The sequence below is a fragment of the Salmo salar genome, chromosome ssa06 (assembly GCF_905237065.1).
Source record: "Salmo salar chromosome ssa06, Ssal_v3.1, whole genome shotgun sequence".
Classification (NCBI taxonomy): Eukaryota; Metazoa; Chordata; class Actinopteri; order Salmoniformes; family Salmonidae; genus Salmo; species Salmo salar.
Window position 1 is genome coordinate 36,858,587 of NC_059447.1, and position 18,515 is coordinate 36,877,101.

Sequence of the window (18,515 nt, forward strand, 5' to 3'; positions counted from 1 at the left end):
CACTGTCATACCCTCAATGACTGGATAACCTTTTTTTATTTAAATTGTATTTTTTACCTTTAACTAGGCAAGTCAGTTCTGAACAAATTCTTATTTACAATGACGGCTTAGGAGCATTGCCTTGTTCAGGGGCAGAAGGACAGATTTTTACCTTGTCAGCTCAGGGATTCGATCTAGCAACCTTTCGGTTACTGTCATTTACATTTACATTTAAGTCATTTAGCAGACGCTCTTATCCAGAGCGACTTACAAATTGGTGGATTCACCTTATGATATCCAGTGGAACAACCACTTTACAATAGTGCATCTAAATCTTTTAAGGGGGGGGGGTTAGAAGGATTACTTTATTCCTTAAAGAGGTGGGGTTTCAGGTGTCTCCGGAAGGTGGTGATTGACTCCGCTGTCCTGGCGTCGTGAGGGAGCTTGTTCCACCATTGGGGTGCCAGAGCAGCGAACAGTTTTGACTGGGCTGAGCGGGAACTGTGCTTCCTCAGAGGTAGGGAGGCAAGCAGGCCAGAGGTGGATGAACGCAGTGCCCTTGTTTGGGTGTAGGGCCTGATCAGAGCCTGAAGGTACGGAGGTGCCGTTCCCCTCACAGCTCCGTAGGCAAGCACCATGGTCTTGTAGCGGATGCGAGCTTCAACAGGAAGCCAGTGGAGAGAGCGGAGGAGCGGGGTGACGTGAGAGAACTTGGGAAGGTTGAACACCAGACGGGCTGCGGCGTTCTGGATGAGTTGTAGGGGTTTAATGGCACAGGCAGGGAGCCCAGCCAACAGCGAGTTGCAGTAATCCAGATGGGAGATGACAAGTGCCTGGATTAGGACCTGCGCCGCTTCCTGTGTGAGGCAGCGTCGTACTCTGCGAATGTTGTAGAGCATGAACCTACAGGATCGGGTCACCGCCTTGATGTTAGTAGAGAACGACAGGGTGTTGTCCAGGGTCACGCCAAGGTTCTTAGCACTCTGGGAGGAGGACACAATGGAGTTGTCAACCGTGATGGCGAGATCATGGAACGGGCAGTCCTTCCCCGGGAGGAAGAGCAGCTCCGTCTTGCCGAGGTTCAGCTTGAGGTGGTGATCCGTCATCCACACTGATATGTCTGCCAGACATGCAGAGATGCGATTCGCCACCTGGTTATCAGAAGGGGGAAAGGAGAAGATTCATTGTGTGTCGTCTGCATAGCAATGATAGGAGAGACCATGTGAGGATATGACAGAGCCAAGTGACTTGGTGTATAGCGAGAATAGGAGAGGGCCTAGAACAGAGCCCTGGGGGACACCAGTGGTGAGAGCACGTGGTGCGGAGACAGATTCTCGCCACGCCACCTGGTAGGAGAGACCTGTCAGGTAGGACGCAATCCAAGCGTGGGCCGCGCCGGAGATGCCCAACTCGGAGAGGGTGGAGAGGAGGATCTGATGGTTCACCGTATCAAAGGCAGCAGATAGGTCTAGGAGGATGAGAGCAGAGGAGAGAGAGTTAGCTTTAGCAGTGCGGAGAGCCTCCGTGACACAGAGAAGAGCAGTCTCAGTTGAATGACCACTCTTGAAACCTGACTGATTTGGATCAAGAAGGTCATTCTGAGGGAGATAGCAGGAGAGCTGGCCAAGGACGGCACGTTCAAGAGTTTTGGAGAGAAAAGAAAGAAGGGATACTGGTCTGTAGTTGTTGACTTCGGAGGGATCGAGTGTAGGTTTTTTCAGAAGGGGTGCAACTCTCGCTCTCTTGAAGACGGAAGGGACGTAGCAAGCGGTCAAGGATGAGTTGATGAGCGAGGTGAGGTAAGGGAGAAGGTCTCCGGAAATGGTCTGGAGAAGAGAGGAGGGGATACAGTCAAGCGGGCAGGTTGTTGGGCGGCCGGCCGTCACAAGACGCAAGATTTCATCTGGAGAGAGAGGGGAGAAAGAGGTCAAAGCACAGGGTAGGGCAGTGTGAGCAGGACCAGCGGTGTCGTTTGACTTAGCAAACGAGGATTGGATGTCGTCGACCTTCTTTTCAAAATGGTTGACGAAGTCATCCGCAGAGAGGGAGGAGGGGGGGGGAGGGGGAGGAGGATTCAGGAGGGAGGAGAAGGTGGCAAAGAGCTTCCTAGGGTTAGAGGAAGATGCTTGGAATTTAGAGTGGTAGAAAGTGGCTTTAGCAGCAGACAGAAGAGGAAAATGTAGAGAGGAGGGAGTGAAAGGATGCCAGGTCCGCAGGGAGGCGAGTTTTCCTAATGCTCTAACCACTAGGCTACGTGCCTATTGTCCGGCATGCAAACCTTACAGAGTGTTATCGAATTTTGCTAAACGTTTACTTGTGTTTAATAAATGGAACAACAAGGATGCAACAGGTTGCTTGTTTTCACCACGCGATTTCCTCTAAAGCGAGGCTGTAGCATTTCAAACAGTTTCATATTTAGCCAGGGTCCTAAATGAAAAGCAGCATTAGTGAATCAAACGGGGGATTGTGAAATTGGATGGGATATCCCCTCTTTCCCTCCCGTTGTGGTTAGAGACTTGTCTTCTCTCGGCTCCCCTTGAGAGGCGGCTTTGAAGGGAAGCAGGGTTGTGTTCGGCTCATCCACATTCGAGTTGTAAATATGAAGAGCTGGAACTGTGTTCCTTACTGCTGACCCCCATACAGAGGGCCTGTTGTGGCCTGGGCCTATGGTGCTGTCAATTCTGTTCATTCTCCAATTATGATGAGCTCTTCATAAGGCTTATGCTGAAGAGCAGCATGTCTAAACCAAACCCATGGGTTTCTGGGCTTTTGGCATGACGCTTCGCACTGTATAAATGCTCACAACAGGGTCCCCATTGTTAGCATACCAAGGTCTGTGACGACAAAGAATATAGGGATATCCCTGTAAAAACATGTTCCTTTGAAAATGGGGGAAACATTAAAAAAAGTATCCTCAGTATTCCGCGAAGAGTTGACAGGTTGAATATAAAACTGCTTTTTTCCTGCTTTGTGGAATCGGAATCTTTTCACAAATAGGGAGACCTTCTCTTTCAAGGTGACGAGACCAACATGATCAAACACATGGAGACCACAATTAGAGGACCACGCCATGATCGATCGTCAGACCTTAAATTGGGGTTGAGGAGTCGGCAGGGTATCTGGGTATGAACAAGTAGCACTGGGTCCAGACATTTCTGACCTGTCAGCCTCCATGGCCTCTCACCTCCCAGAGCTGGAGCCTATAGGGGAGATGGCCCCCAAGGCCCCCAGCCGTAGCACAGTCAGGCTGCTGCTTGAAGGAGCGTTGGAGAGGTGACATTGCAACATTGCGGGAATGAGATTAGAGTGATGGCTGATGGGAGAGATTACCTCCTCTGTTCTAGAGTCTACCTGGGATCGTACTCCTTGAACTGGCCAGGGGTATCAAGCTGTGACTCACTCCCCCACTTTGATTTATTGCTGTGAAGTTCAAAGCTTGGATGGATGCTTCCTCTGGCTGTGTTGTGTGAGCCAAGGCTCTAACCTGCTAACAGAAAGACATTTATGGCTATACAGTGCCTTCGGAAAGTATTCAGACACCTTGACTTTTTCCACATTTTGTTACGTTACAGCCTTATTCTAAAATTGATTAAATCAACAACCAAAAATCTCAGCAATCTACAAACAATACCCCATAATGACAAAGCGAAAACAGGTTTTTAGAATTTTTTGCAAATGTATTAAAAATAAAAAACAGAAATACTTTATTTATATAAGTATTCAGACCCTTTGCTATGAGACTCAAAATTGAGCTCATGTGCATCCTGTTTCCATTAAGCATCCTTGAGATGTTTCTGCAACTTTATTGGGGTTCACCTGTGGTAAATTCAATTGATTGTACATGATTGGGAAAGGCACACCTGTTTATATAAGGTCCCACAGTTGACAGTGTATGTCAGAGCAAAAACCAAGCCATGAGGTGGAAGGAATTGTCCGTAGAGCTCCGAGACACGGTTGTATCGAGGCACAGATCTGGCGAAGGGTATCGCAAATCGATACCCAGTTACACAGGGGTCTTCAAACTTTTCTTGTCCAGGGACTGCCGCCCAGGAAAACTGGCGACCCAAGGACCCTTATCATGAAAAAAATAATAATTTCATGTCTTATCATCAGGTGAATGATAATGGCAAGGAGAAATCTACATTTAAAATGAATAGGTAGATAGCAGCTATTTAGCTGGTTAAACAAAGGTTAGCCATGTGTTGGCAAAAAATGAATGACCAAGTCAAGAAAGTTTATCAGCAGCCAGTGGTACTTGCCGTAACTGGTACTTGCGGGTGCGTTTTAAAAATAAAATAAATGTTTATTTTACCAGTTCTAGAAAATATATCTACTGTATATTTCCTGCGGACCAGCTGCAGTAACTCTGCGGACCCCTAGGGGGCCACGGGTCCCAGGTTGAATACCCTGTAGAAACAGACAGAACGTTTGTAACATCTTGCAGCATGACAAGTAACACAGAGCAGTAGTGGTGAAAGGAAGTGCTGAGTCTGACTGGATCACTGATCATCAGTAAGACAGGAGCGATTTAGCAAATGACCAGCAGTAGCCTCATAAAAGTGCGTCCCCCGGACCTTTGAAAGCATCATTTTTCATAATTTCCCGTCGGAGTCGCGAGACACGGTCCTATGGGGGGGAAAGGAGGAAGAGGGAGGGGGGCGAGAAAGAGGGAGGGTGAGAGGGGAGAAATTGAATGAGGGACAGAGAGTGAAGAGAGGAGAGGATCCTAAAAAAAAACTAAGCAAGCGAAACTGCAGAGCGAATGTGCCCTGTTCGAGCGCCGCACTGGTTTCTTTCCCTCCACTACGCATGGATGCGGAGCTCCTTTCTCATCTAGTTTTGTATCATAAAGTTCTGTGGCGGAGGCAAGGGGGTCTCTGCTCTGAAAGATGGACCGTTTAAAGAGGACGGCGGCGTGCAGGAGAATACCGCTATTTCTAATAATAATGTTCCACGCAACTACGGCACAAGCTGGTAAAGTATATGTTGGAATGCACCTGCTAATAAATAAAATGATCGTTTCATTGTATGGTTTGACAAGGGTAGTGGACCCTTTTATTCATTTTCTTTGTTGATAATAGGCTACAAAAGTTCCTGTTCGGTTATCTTGCTACCCCATTTCTTTATAGAAAGTTCTGGACACTTCAACAGAAACCAAACAAAACTTTATAAGGTGTGAATTTGGTCGCAACTTCGCACTCGGTAATATTTGTGAGACGCATAATAATGTAATTATAAAAGGCTCCGTCTGATCTCATTGGATATTTGGCGATGCTGGATTGAATTTGTCCACTGGGTTGCTCCGGCTCGGGATTAATCTCGAAAGCAGTATTTAATGCTTTGTTAGACCACTTAAAATTATACCAAATGTAACTCTTCCCCTAGCTGTATTTTGGCATTTGAAAGTCATTTTTTATGTAAAACAAAAAATGTATAAATCAAGAAGTCTAAGTTTTATAAATCAAGAATTATTCATAATGTATAGCCTATTCTGTGCGTCACTGCGCATTGGCGGTGTGTATGATGGATGGTTACCTCAGTTTCTCAAATTTCTCTCATTGCAAGTTAATCATAATAATTTAGCATCGTTTTGTTTTTGCATGTTAATGTGTCCTCTAACCCATGTCCATTCTTGTATGCTTCATCCATTTGGATGTTGGGCTCAGTTTTCTCTGTGAGTGAGGGTGGAAGCGATTACCCCTGGAACACTCTGATGTCATGTTTGAGTTTGCTCGTGACCAGTGTCGGTTTACTGTGAAACGGTTTAATGTTGGTTTGAGAAGGAGGTGAATGGCAGAACACTGACAGACCTGAGTAGATTAAAATTCTTGTCATGGAGCTGTTTAAAAGGTGCTCACATGGGCTTCATGAAAATAAGCTTAGTATGACTATTCATCATAAAACACTGTTTTAGAGCCATTTGCTAAACATGTATTAATTTATAACACATTTTGTTTTCTTTATCACAGTGTTATTCTTTTGTAATTGGTATGGTAAGATGGAGATGGAGCGTTTCAGTTTCCCTATTAACCTTTATGTATAACTTTATTCCTTTGATATTCTAGATCCAGCTCATTAAAATAACACATTTTAATAGGATTAGACACTATGGGATTTGACCAGCTGCAAAATTAGTGTATGCATACCCTGATTGGAAGGAGCTGCTTTCTGTTGCTTTTAGTTCTGGAGCCATGACAACATGCCTGCATGCCTCCATAAACAAAGATATGGTGAGGCCTGTCTATGTTTGTGGCCTGGTCACAAGCTTATGGGCATGCTCAGCTGCCACTGCTGGTATGAAGCCATTATACAGTGCCTTCGGAAAGTATTCAGACCCCTTGACTTTTTCCACATTTTGTTACGTTACAGCCTTATTCTAAATTGGATTAAATAAATAAATATTCTCAACAATCTACACACAATACCCCATAATGACAAACCAAAAACAGGTTTTTAGAAATGTTTGCTAATTTATTTAAAAACAGAAATATCTTATTTACATGTGTATTCCCTGTGGCTCAGTTGGTAGAGCATGGTGTTTGCAACGCCAGCATGGTGTGTGCAACACCAGGGTTGTGGGTTCGATTCCCACGGGGGGCCAGTACAAAACAAAAAAAATGCATGAAATTAAATGTATGAAATGTATGCATTCACTACTGTAAGACGCTCTGGATAAGAGCGTCTGCTAAATGACTAAAATAAAAATGTATTCAGACTCTTTGCTATGAGACTTGAAATTGAGCTCAGGTGCATCCTGTTTCCATTGATCATCCTTGAGATGTTTCTTCAACTTGATTGGAGTCCACCTGTGGTAAATTCAATTGATTGGACATGATTTGGAAAGGCACACACCTGTGTATACAAGGTCCCACAGTTGACAGTGCATGTCAGAGCAAAAACCAAGCCATGAGGTCAAAGGAATTGTCTGTAGAGCTTCAAGACATGATTGTGTTGAGGCACAGATCTGGGAAAGGGTACCAAAACGTTTATGCAGCTTTGAAGGTCCCCAAGAACACAGTGGCCTACCTCATTTGTAAATGGAAGAAGTTTGGAACAACCAATAGTCTTCCTAGAGCTGGCCGCCTGGCCAAACTGAGCAATCGGGGGAGAAAGGCCTTGGTCAGAGAGGTAATCAAGAACCCGATGGTCACTCTGACAGATGGGAGAACCTTCCAGAAGGACAACCATCTCTGCAGCACTCCACCAATCAGGCCACTCCTCAGTAAAAGGCACATAACAGCCCACTTGGAGTTTGCCAAAAGTTATCTAAAGACTCTCAGGCCATGAGAAACAAGATTCTCTGGTCTGATGAAACCAAGATTGAACTATTTGGCCTGAATGCCAAGCATTACATCTGGAGGAAACATGGTGGTGGCAGCATCATACTGTGGGCATGTTTTTCAGTGGCTGGGACTGTGAGACTAGTCAGGATCGAGGCAAAGTTGAACAGAGCAAAGAACAGAAAGATCCTTGATGAAAACCTCCAAAGCGCTCAGGACCTCAGAATGGGAAGAAGGTTCAGCTTTCAACAGGACAACATCCCTAAGCACACAGCCAAGACAACGCAGGAGTGGCTTCGGGACAAGTCTTAGAATATCCTTGAGTGGCCCAGCCAAAGCCTGGATCTAAACCTGATCAAACATCTCTGGAGAGACCTGAAAATAGCTGTGCAGCAATACAGAGCTTGAGAGGATCTGCTGAGAAGAATGGGAGAAACTCCCCAAATACAGGTGTGCCAAGCTTGTAGCGTCATACCCAAGAAGACTTGAGGCTGTAATTGCTGCTAAAGGTGCTTCAACAAAGTACTGAGTAAAGGGTCTGAATACTGATGTACATTTTATATTTCAGTTTTAAATTTTTAATACATTTGCCAACATTTCTAAAAACTTGTTTTTGCTTTGTCATTATGAGGTGTTGTGTGTAGATTGATGAGGAAAAAAACAATTTAATACATTTTAGAATAAGGCTGTAATGTAACAAAATGTGGAAAAAGTCAAATGATCTGAATACTTTCCGAAAGCACTGTATAATACTACCAATAAAACTTCAGATGACAGTTTGAACTGTGAGTCTGAACTCAACCAGACGTCTGCCACAAGTGGGCTATTAGGCCTGCTATGAGCAGCAATAAAGCTTCGCCCTCTGGTAGTGTTTTGAGTGTCTTAGACCTGCAGCATTTGACTGTGTCCTTTCAGGTGCTCCATTATAGAGGCTAGACTTTACCGCCAAATGCTTACTTATTTGAGACCCTGTTGTTCGTGTTGGTGGGGTTGGGTTGTCTGTAATGAGGGGTGATATTGTGAGTCAGAGAATAATATGATGGCTTGAATGTTTTGGAGCTGTGGGGAATTGTATGGTGTTCCTCTGCTGATATGACAGTACAGGATAAGTGATGGTGTTTGATAATGTGTGGACTGGGCCAGTATGAGTGGGAGAATGTTTTCACATGTGCTCTGTGTGTGCACTGCATGTGCCTGGGAGAGCATCAAGACTGTGCTTTGTAGTCGTGTTTGACGACAGGAAGAGAGACATTCTTGCATACGTCCACAGTTGGTGACTCCTCTGTTCCTCGGCCCCTTCACGTTTTTCCATCTCTCCTTTCTCTTCTCTTCTTTTTCTTTTGCTGTTAAAAGATACGGGGAAGAGGAGGTTTGTTTTGATTTCATGTGCTGCATCTCCTCCTCATCTACATTTTCCTCCCTTCCTGTGTCCCCTCCCTGTGTCCCCCCCTGCCTCCCCCCCACCTTCCCCGTCCTGACAGTATGACAGAGGGGAATTCACGCGTGCAGTCCCCTCTCTGAATCCCATTTGATCCTGCCGCCTTGCTGATTCTGCACCAGACTCCCAGAGGAGAGGACAAGTCATGTTCCTCTTTGATCACGCTACAAATGAGCCTGGGGAAATAGAAACCGATGAAAAAGGAGGACCGTTTTAGAAAGAAACTAACAAGAGGAGAGGAAAGTTTGATGCCTGTTAGTGCTATCAGCATCCGCTGTCAAAGGAATCATGTTCCTAACGGAACGAATTGAAACATGAAAAGATGTTGACGTGCTTGTTATTATCTCCACCTGAAACAGAGACATGTCTCCCCTGGTCTGTTGGTGTGGATCTTGGCTGCCATTTAGCCTTTTTCTACAAAACTGTTAGGAATAGGAATCCCCTGACATCCAATATGTGTAAATAATATCAAACATCTCTGTCACAAATCTATACTAAGCAATAAACATCTGGCTTCCAGAAACAGAAGAAGAAGAAGCACTCCTCCCCCAGCCCAGCTACGGGTCTCTATGTTTCAGAGCTTTAGACGGCTCATGCCTCTCTTAGAAGAATGGTGATTGAGGCCCTCTCGACACAAAGAGACCCATATGGAACAGTCCTCTCTCTCTGTGGTGTCCTCCAGCCTGTCATACAGGCCTTTATTCCAGGTTAAACCTTATAAGAGCCATACATCATATGTTAACCTCCTAGGGAATCTTGACAGTTAGTTAGCTATCTGACCAAAACCATCTGCAGTCTTATCTTAACAATATACAAGTCAAATTATACTGATGGCCTGGCTGTTTTTACTTGGATACAACGTCCACTTCAAACGGTCCAGTCAGTGTCCATTACAGTAAGCACTGACACCAGGTAGTAAACTTTAACAGGGTATAGTGCAACGTGAACCACAGTAAATCAGCTTTACAATAGCAAGAAATGCATCAAGTTATCATCAACAACTGAGTGGAGTGAACAAAGAGAAACTGCCTGTACAACAGTGGAGGCTGCTGATTGGAGGACGGCTCATAATAAAGGTTGGAACGGAGTAAAAGGAATGGCATCAAACACATAGAAACCATGCATTTGATGTATTTGATACCATTCCACCGACTCCGCTCCAGCTATTACCATGAGCCCATCCTCCCCAATTAAGTTGCCACCAACCTCCTGTGCTGTACAAGTACACATGTGCAATGCATGTAGAATGTTTGTGAAGGGAGGGAGTGGCATGTTTTGGTTGCTCTTGTTGTATTTGTGCGTGTGTGTGTGTGTGTGTGTGTGTGTGTGTGTGTGTGCAAGTGTCTCTGTGTGTGTGTGCATGCTTGCGTGCAAGTGTCTCTGTGTGTGTGGTGTGTGTGTGTGTGTGTGTGTGTGGCAAGTGTCTCTGTGTGTGTGTGCATGCTTGCGTGCAAGTGTCTCTGTGTGTGTGTGTGTGTGTGTGTGTGTGGTACATGTGTGTGTGTGTGTCCGGTGTGTGTGTGTGTGTGTGTGTGTGTGTGTGTGTGTGTGTGTGTGTGTGTGTGTGTGTGTGTGTGTGTGTGGTACGTGTGTGTGTGTGTGTGTGGTGTGTATAGTGGACAGAGAGAGAGTGCGAGCCCCGGGGTGGGTGTTTCCTCTATGGGGCCAGCAGCAGTAGGCCAGTCTGGCCCTGATCTCATGCAGTGAGTAAACATCAGCGGAACAAACTGTGGAGCTGGAAGAATGTCAGGGTGACGTGCGAGGAAGGGAGATGTGGAACCAAACTCAAATCTCTCCAGACAACACACACCCTCCACTCACACACTCCTCCACACACATACTGACCATTAGCCTTGCCACTGAGATTAGCTACTGACCCACATTCACTACTCACAGAGTAATCACTGTTACAAATATGCGAAGAGGTGGCAATGTAGAGACAAAACCGGACTCAATGAGGCTGTTATTATGAGTGAGCTTGTACTGTACAGAACAGTATGGACTGATAGCATATCAGTGAAAGAACCCACATGCTCAGATCCGTCAGGCTCACACATGTTCTGTCCGTGTTCCTGGGCTGTTGGAGCGTGGAGGAGTGTGTGTATTGTGTGTGTGTGTGTTGGAGCATGTAGGAGAGAGGAGAGCTAGGGTTCAGCAGCATAGCAGCATCATAGCAGCAGCAGGCGGAGGATTCCACGTCGGTCTCCCACACAACCAACTGTTTGAATGGCTCCCAAGCTCCCCAGTGATAACTCCAAGCAGACCCAGTGCTTGCCCCTGTCCCACAGCCCGATCAACATGAAGAATTCTTCCAACACAACACATTCCTCTGTCTCTTCATGTAAACCTTTTAACAAGCCCCGCCCGCTTGATAGTGGACATATCGGATTCTCCGTTCCTCTAGTCTATCTCTCCTCCTCTGTTTGAAAGTGAGTAAAGAGTGGGTTTCACAGACAGGCCGATGATAGACAGACAAACGGACAGACAGGCCGATGATAGACAGACAAACGGACAGACAGGCCGATGATAGAAAGACAAACGGACAGACAGGCCGATGATAGACAGACAAACGGACAGACAGGCCGATGATAGACAGACAAACGGACAGACAGGCCGATGATAGACAGACAAACGGACAGACAGGCCGATGATGGACAGACAAACGGACGGACAAGGATGGAGCAGCAGATTGAGTAGTCGACACAGACTGAGAGACAGAAAACAAACCACAATGTTTAATGACCGGATTTTATAGCGTGGGTTGTGTGCTATTATGTTTTTGTATTGTTACAAAGTGTGTTTTTGTGTGTACTGTGTGTGTATGTGCTCTCTTTGGTTGTCTTTTCGTTTGACTGGGTGTGTGTGTTCGGCTATAAGCCTATGAGTGTGAGTAGGCCTATGAGTGTGAGTAGGCCTATGAGTGTGAGTAGACCTATGAGTGTGAGTAGGCCTATGAGTGTGAGTAGACCTATGAGTGTGAGTAGACCTATGAGTGTGAGTAGGCCTATGAGTGTGAGTAGACCTATGAGTGTGAGTAGACCTATGAGTGTGAGTAGAGCTATGAGTGTGAGTAGACCTATGAGTGTGAGTAGACCTATGAGTGTGAGTAGACCTATGAGTGCTCATTCGAACTATATTTAGAATGTGGTTTAATGTTGATGAATGTGGACATGAGTGTGTGTGGTGGTGTGGGAGGATGTTTCTGGCTCGCCCCTGTTCTTTTGTTCCCCCTCTCCTCGCTTCTCCTCGCCTCAGCACCTCTGCTGTCCACACCATAGTGACCCATGACCTATAGAGGTCAGAGTTCAGTCTTAGGGTCATTTGATTTAATTCTGGCCGCTCTTGGAGGTTCTGAGCGATGCTGTCTGTGCTGTTCTAGACACTTTCTCCTGACCCTCGTTTCTTCACTTTTACTGCCCATTAATCTGTATTCACTTATTACCAATCACCAACTGTTATGCAGGAACATCACTGAGGACTTTTAATGCAACGTGACAACGTGAGGAGTATGTAGGATTATGAAGGTCTGTGTCCATATACAGGCTTGACTTTCATATTGCTGACGTATTGCTGACGTATTGCTGACGTATTGCTGGCGTATTGCTGACGTATTGCTGATGTATTGCTGACGTATTGCTGGCGTATTGCTGGCGTATTGCTGACGTATTGCTGACGTATTGCTGACGTATTGCTGACGTGCCGATCTTTAAAGGTCCGGTAACATCTGTGTAATATGCAGATAAAGGCAGAGCGGTCTGCATATATCTCAAAACATCACACCAAATCAAATCTGGATTCAAATGTGTTTATTGTCAAATTGTTGGTGCAATTGAATCAGTGGACTAGACCCTGGCCTGTCCATCTGGCTCTCCAGGCAGGCACAATCAAACTCTCAAAGTTGTTGAAAGAAAACAAACAAACTCTAATGCATATCCCAAAATATCCCACAGTACACCCAGTGCAACTGGAACGGTTTCCTCAGCGCAGGGTGTGATGCTCTGGGAAATATTCTCAGCCAAGTTTGTTTCTGCACTGTAAAAAAAATATGTTTAGTTTGCTCAACACAATAGCATTTGAAGTTGATTCAACAGACAATTGTATGGCAACCAGCTGCAACAGGATTGTGAGTTTGCTCGACATGAGCTGAACCAACATACATTCTCAAGTTGAATTGTAGGTTCACACAACTTAGAATTTGAAGTTACTGTACATACAATTCAACTTATTTGCATATTTTCCAGTGTGCCTTACCTTTCGGTGAATTGTAATTACCACCAATGACTGTATTTGTTCGCGACCGAGACATGGTTGTTGTATTCAATAGCTTTCAGTCCTGTAGCCTTCACCAGTGTCTAAGTGCATTTGTTATTTTTAAATTAAGCTCTAGATTATATACACTACATGACCACTACATGGAATGAGATGCTCGTCAAACATCTCATTCCAACATCCTGGGCATTAATATGGAGTTAGTCCCCCCTTTGCTGATGGAACAGCCTCCACTCTTCTGGGAAGCTGCTTTCCACTAGTTGTTTGAACATTGCTGCGGGGACTTGCTTCCAAGAGCATTAGTGCGGTCAGGTACTGATGTTGAGCGATTAGGCCTGGCTCGCAGTCGGAATTCCAGTTCATCCCGAAGGTGTTCGATGGGGGTTAGGTCAGGGCTCTGTGCAGGCCAGTCATGTTCTTCCACACCGATCTAGAAAAAACTTTTCTCTATGTACCTTGCTTTGTGCACGGGGGCATTGTCATGCTGAAACAGGAAAGGGCCTTCCCCAAACTGTTGCCACAAAGTTGGAAGCACAGAATCGTCTAGAATGTCATTGTAGCGTTAAGATTTCCCTTCACTGGAACTAAGGGGCCTAGCCCGAACCATGAAAACAGTCCCAGACCATTATTCCTCCTCCACCAAACTTAACAATTGGCATTATGCATTGGGGCAGGTAGTGTTCTCCTGGCATCCGCCAGATTTGTCTGTTGGACTGCCAGATGGTGAAGCGTGACTCATCACTCAAGAGAATGCTTTTCCACTGCTCCAGAGTCCAATGGCGGTGAGCTTTACACCACTCCAGCCGACGCTTGGCATTGTGCATGGTGATCTTAGGTGCATGGTGATCTTGTGTGCGACTGCTCGGCCATGGAAACACACTTCATAAATCTCCCAAAGAACAGTTCTTGTGCTGATATTGCTTCCAGAGGTAGTGAGTGTTGCAAGGGAGGATAGACGATTTTTACACGCTACGTGCTTCAGCTCTTGGCGGTCCTGTTCTGTGAGCTTGTGTGACCTACCACTTCACGGTTGTGCCGTTGTTGCTCCTAGACGTTTCCACTTCACAATAACAGCACTTACAGTTGACTGGGGCAGAAATGTACACTTACAGTTGACTCTAGCAGAAATTTATGAACTGACTTGTTGGAAAGGTGGCATCCTATGATGATGCCATGTTGAAAGTCATTGAGCTCTTCAGTAAGGCCATTCTACTGCCAATGTCTATGGAGATTGCATGGCCGTGTGCTCGATTTTATACACTTGTCAGCAACAGGTGTGGCTGAAATAGCCAAATCCACTCATTTGAAGGTGTGTCCACATACTTTTGCATATATAGTGTATATCATAAGGCCTTTCTTTGAGGGCCTAGTTACACCCAGGGGTGAAAGTAAGTTGGTACGGTCCGGCGTCCCGGATAAATAAAGATTGGGGGTACGTCGTACCGGTAGGACGTGAACCTATCACAATAATTAACACAAAATGCCAACAAAATATAGACCATTACAGCATTATTTAACATTACCGCATGTCAGCCACATGAAAAAGGAGAGAATTGACTTGAAACCGGTGGTATAAGCTCCAAATTGTGTTGTGGAGGAGATGGGTGGTCTATACCGCGACCCGCGTGGACAGCAGTGGATGTAATTCAGGCTACTAGTTTAGGCCTAATGGCAATCTCAGAATGTCATTACAACACACATTTAGGTGTAACAGATGTCTATCTCAGTAGCGGGTGCAATAAATCCAACTACTAACAGATTAGATCATTTTTTTTAGAAAATGTATGTTATTTATGTTTGTGTAGCATAAGATGAATCAACAAATCAATGTACATTCAAAAACGGGTATTGAAACAAACAACTCTGAAAATCAACCTACATATATGATATTAATGGTAGTGGTTTGGAGCAAACATGAATAAGTCATTTTACTCAACGAGCTTGTTTAAATTCAGCTCACTTCGAGCGGAATTGGTTGAGTAAACAAACTTTAACACATTAGCTCAAATCCTTGACCTTTTGAAGTCCACTCAACTCACCGAAAAACGCTGATAATACAATTGGTTAAAGTGGCTTTTATACGGTATGGCCCTGATGCTCAGATGGAGAAATCCCTCGTTCACAGACGTGATTGTGTTTGAACAATGTCAGCATTGTTGCCTTTTTTTCAGGAGTGGAAGTGGTGTGTGACTCATATCAGAGGGAAAGGACTGTCTTCAGAGAAGAGGTTGAATACAGACCACTCTGATTACATGTATGTTCATGCATGATGCATGATGGAGGTTGTGGTGCTCAGTTGTATGCAGAGAAAGAGAGAGAGCGAAAGAGAGGGAGTTTTAGTAGGCCACTATGAAGCTGCTGGGGAATGTCTTCAGAAAAGAAGTCGAGGACAGAGAACAAATGATGCCAATGTGTGATAGATATATGGAGATAGTGGCCAATCTTCCTGCCTGCAGGACATATATGAAGGGTGTTCGGTACATGTAGCATCGCGCTATCACACTATTGTTGTGTAGTTGTGTAACATTAGCAGTGGACAGAGGGAGCTCTGTGAGCGAGGCTGTGTTAAGTGGGGCCTACTGAGGCCTGTTCTGTCTGTCAGCCAGGGCCGAGGAGAGGAGGACTAGAGAGGACAGTACTAACTGCCGTAGGGGAGACATGTTGTCCTCAGACACACACTGGCCGAGTGATTCATGGTCTTTGAGAGGAAGGGAACAGCAGGGAGGACCAGAAGAGGAGACATACAGACAGGAGGAAGAAGACCCAAATGTCACACGTGGGATGTGTGCTGTACACTCAGTGCCATGCTCGCTAGATGAATGCTGGAATTTGGTGAGAGAAATATGTATGGAAAACATGTACAGTATGGCTGAACTCTGACCTTATGTGGCACTGGGAAACATCTTGTTCCAACAAAGCACTCCTTTATCTCTATTTCTGTATGGCCACAACCACACATAGAGTAGAATTCACATCACTCCAGTGTAATGTAGGTAGATGTGGTATATATATCACTGACTCAGTCCAAGCTAGGGAGATCAAACACACTCTACAGACACGTAATGACTCCAACAGGTAAAGTGAGGTAAGGATTATTAGGAGGTCTAATGAGATTCAGACAGGTGATGCTGGTGGAGGATGCATCGCTGCAGGACAGACAGGTAGATTTGAATAGAGATGTGTTGGCATATGACAGACAGAGCCAGTCCTGAAGAGTCAATCACTGTTGATGTTGGGGCGGCTCCAGACCTCACATGGCCTCCTGCCAACTGCTCTGCTCGCCCAGGGATGCTTTACGACACCAGGCCAGGGGAGAGGAGAGGAGGAGAAGGAACATTCCCCAGGCCTGTGTAAATGTCCCCATGGAGCAGCTGATCCTGCTGTACTGTGGGAACAATGGGGGCTCTGGGACAGTAGGGTAGGAGGCAGGGAGGGGGTAGGGTGGGGGGTGAGAGGTTAGCACTCAGCCGTCCATCTGTGCCACTGCTGTGTTTGATTAGCGTCTGTCTGTTTGTGGTCGTTGGGATGTTTTAGCCCTTTTATCCCCTCATTGATGAATTCTTTCCTTCTTGTTCCCAGAATGCTAGAGATAATCTGGTCTCTGTCAGATATCGAATTCCATCTCTTGCATTTGTATTGATTGCCGTCCAAAATAGTTGGATGTTTTATATTCATTTGAATATTTCTGAGTCTTCTTTGGCTATAGTTTGGCCGGTGTAGGCCATCATTGTAAATAAGAATTTGTTCTTAAATGACTTGCCTAGTTAAATAAAGGTTAAAGAAAAATAAATAAATTATAGTATTGTTCATTGTGAAACAAAGTTCTGTGGAGTATCTTTGTGTGTGTGTGTCTGGCACGTCATTGTGAAGATTGTTTCTTTCAGAAGAGGAATTTCTCCTGCTCTTCTCATTGTTTTCCCACATGGCGTTGCACATTTGGACTACTGTCTGAGGTCAAAGGTCAGATAGATGGCTCTCTGTACATTAGTCATGTGGATGTTATGTTTGGTTATGTATGCTGTGTTATGTTATATATTAGTTATAATTTACGTAATATTTTTATGCCAAACAACTCTATGCACAAGGACTGCATTTAACAGTTTCCAGTGAAAAAGACCCATTTAGTGGAAGAACTGTACGGATCTGTTTTAATGCGACCACGTTTTCCAAAAAATATCTGCTCCAAATGAAGATTCAAAGATGTCTGCAGAAAGAATGGGATGTCAGCTATGACATGGCACCTTGAGTTTGAATACATTTATTTTGGTTATTGAACTACAGTACATGAAGTGGATTCAAACCCGGTAACGGGATTACGGTAACGGAGTTACATCATGGGTCTCTGATCTATACTACACAGAAATGCAGAATTATGAATATGAATGTCATTCTCCTTACATTCTCCTGGACATCACAGCGCAGCACAGCAGAGCACAGTAGAGTAGAGTAGAGTTCAGTACAGTGCAGTAGAGTAGAGTACAGTAGAGTATAGTTCAGTACAGTAGTGTACAGTGCAATATAATGTACTCTACTGTACTATACTCTACTTTTCTTTACTGTACTGTATTGTACTGTACTACTGTATTGTATTGTACTGTACTCTACTGTGCTCTACTCACTGTACTGTACTGTAATGTACTGCACTGTGCTATCTTAAAGATATGGGGGTTTTTGGTAATGGAATTACAAGACAAAAGGCAATTTTTCTTAAACTTAGAGAATACAAAAAACTAAATATTGATATTAGTTGGCAGTGGTCTTTAGGTCAACATTATTGCATTTGAATGTATTTCTAATACATTTCAATACTTTCTTTCTAGATGTTTCTGAAGACATCTTTTCCATATGTTTGACAAGAAATCAAAGTCTTTATACTTATGCCTAATTTGTAGGATGAAAATTATTTAAAAAAAAATGTATCTATGCCTTCATTTCCCCAAAATATAGATTCTTATCTTTCATTTGACACCCAATTTGATATGCTCCTATGAACTTCATGTTGGTGCTCATGGGTCCTTTTACATGGAAATGCTCAGTTTGGACAAGAGAGCCTTGAGGATTGAAGAATTTGGACTAGAGAGCCTTTGGGATTGGATAGTTTGGACAAGAGAGCCCAGGGGATTGAAGAATTTGGACTAGAGAGTCTTTGGGATTGGATAGTTTGGACAAGACTGAGTGATTGAGTTATTGCTGTTTTGAGTCCAGTTGTCAGGTGTTTTGAGTCTGTCTGTAACACAGCACTCCAAAGGCCTGTCGTAATTAGACCCATGCTGCTGCAGATTAAAATCCTGTTCTGGCTGTTCCAAACATCGTTGCTTAATGACCTGTGTGTGTGTGTGTGTGTTTGTGTGTGTGTGCACGTCATGTGTGCGCGCCTTATGTGTGTGACCAGCTTGACCTGATGATTCACTGACATTTACTTCTTGGTTCACGGCAGGGTAATTAGGCTGGATTTGAAAAGACATCATAAATGTCTGTGTGTGTGGGCGAGGGCAGGCGAGGACTGTGGGAATGAGCATCAGCATGAGTAAGGCTGTAAGGCTGTCACT

General features: G+C 44.7%; 1 protein-coding gene across 3 annotated transcripts in view; it reads left to right on the forward strand.

The window, feature by feature from the left end:
• Window positions 1–4,423: 4,423 nt before the first annotated feature.
• The window catches only part of LOC106607203 (collagen alpha-1(XI) chain), an 86,593-nt gene continuing 72,501 nt past the window's right edge, over window positions 4,424–18,515 (forward strand). Inside the window, exon 1 of one of the 3 annotated variants that reach the window (XM_014203915.2) lies at window positions 4,424–4,953. In XM_014203915.2, coding sequence (XP_014059390.2) covers window positions 4,869–4,953 — 85 coding nt within the window. In that variant the 5' untranslated portion in view covers window positions 4,424–4,868. The remainder of the gene's footprint in view (window positions 4,954–18,515) is intronic. The other 2 variants (XM_014203913.2, XM_014203916.2) reach the window with 2 other exon arrangements.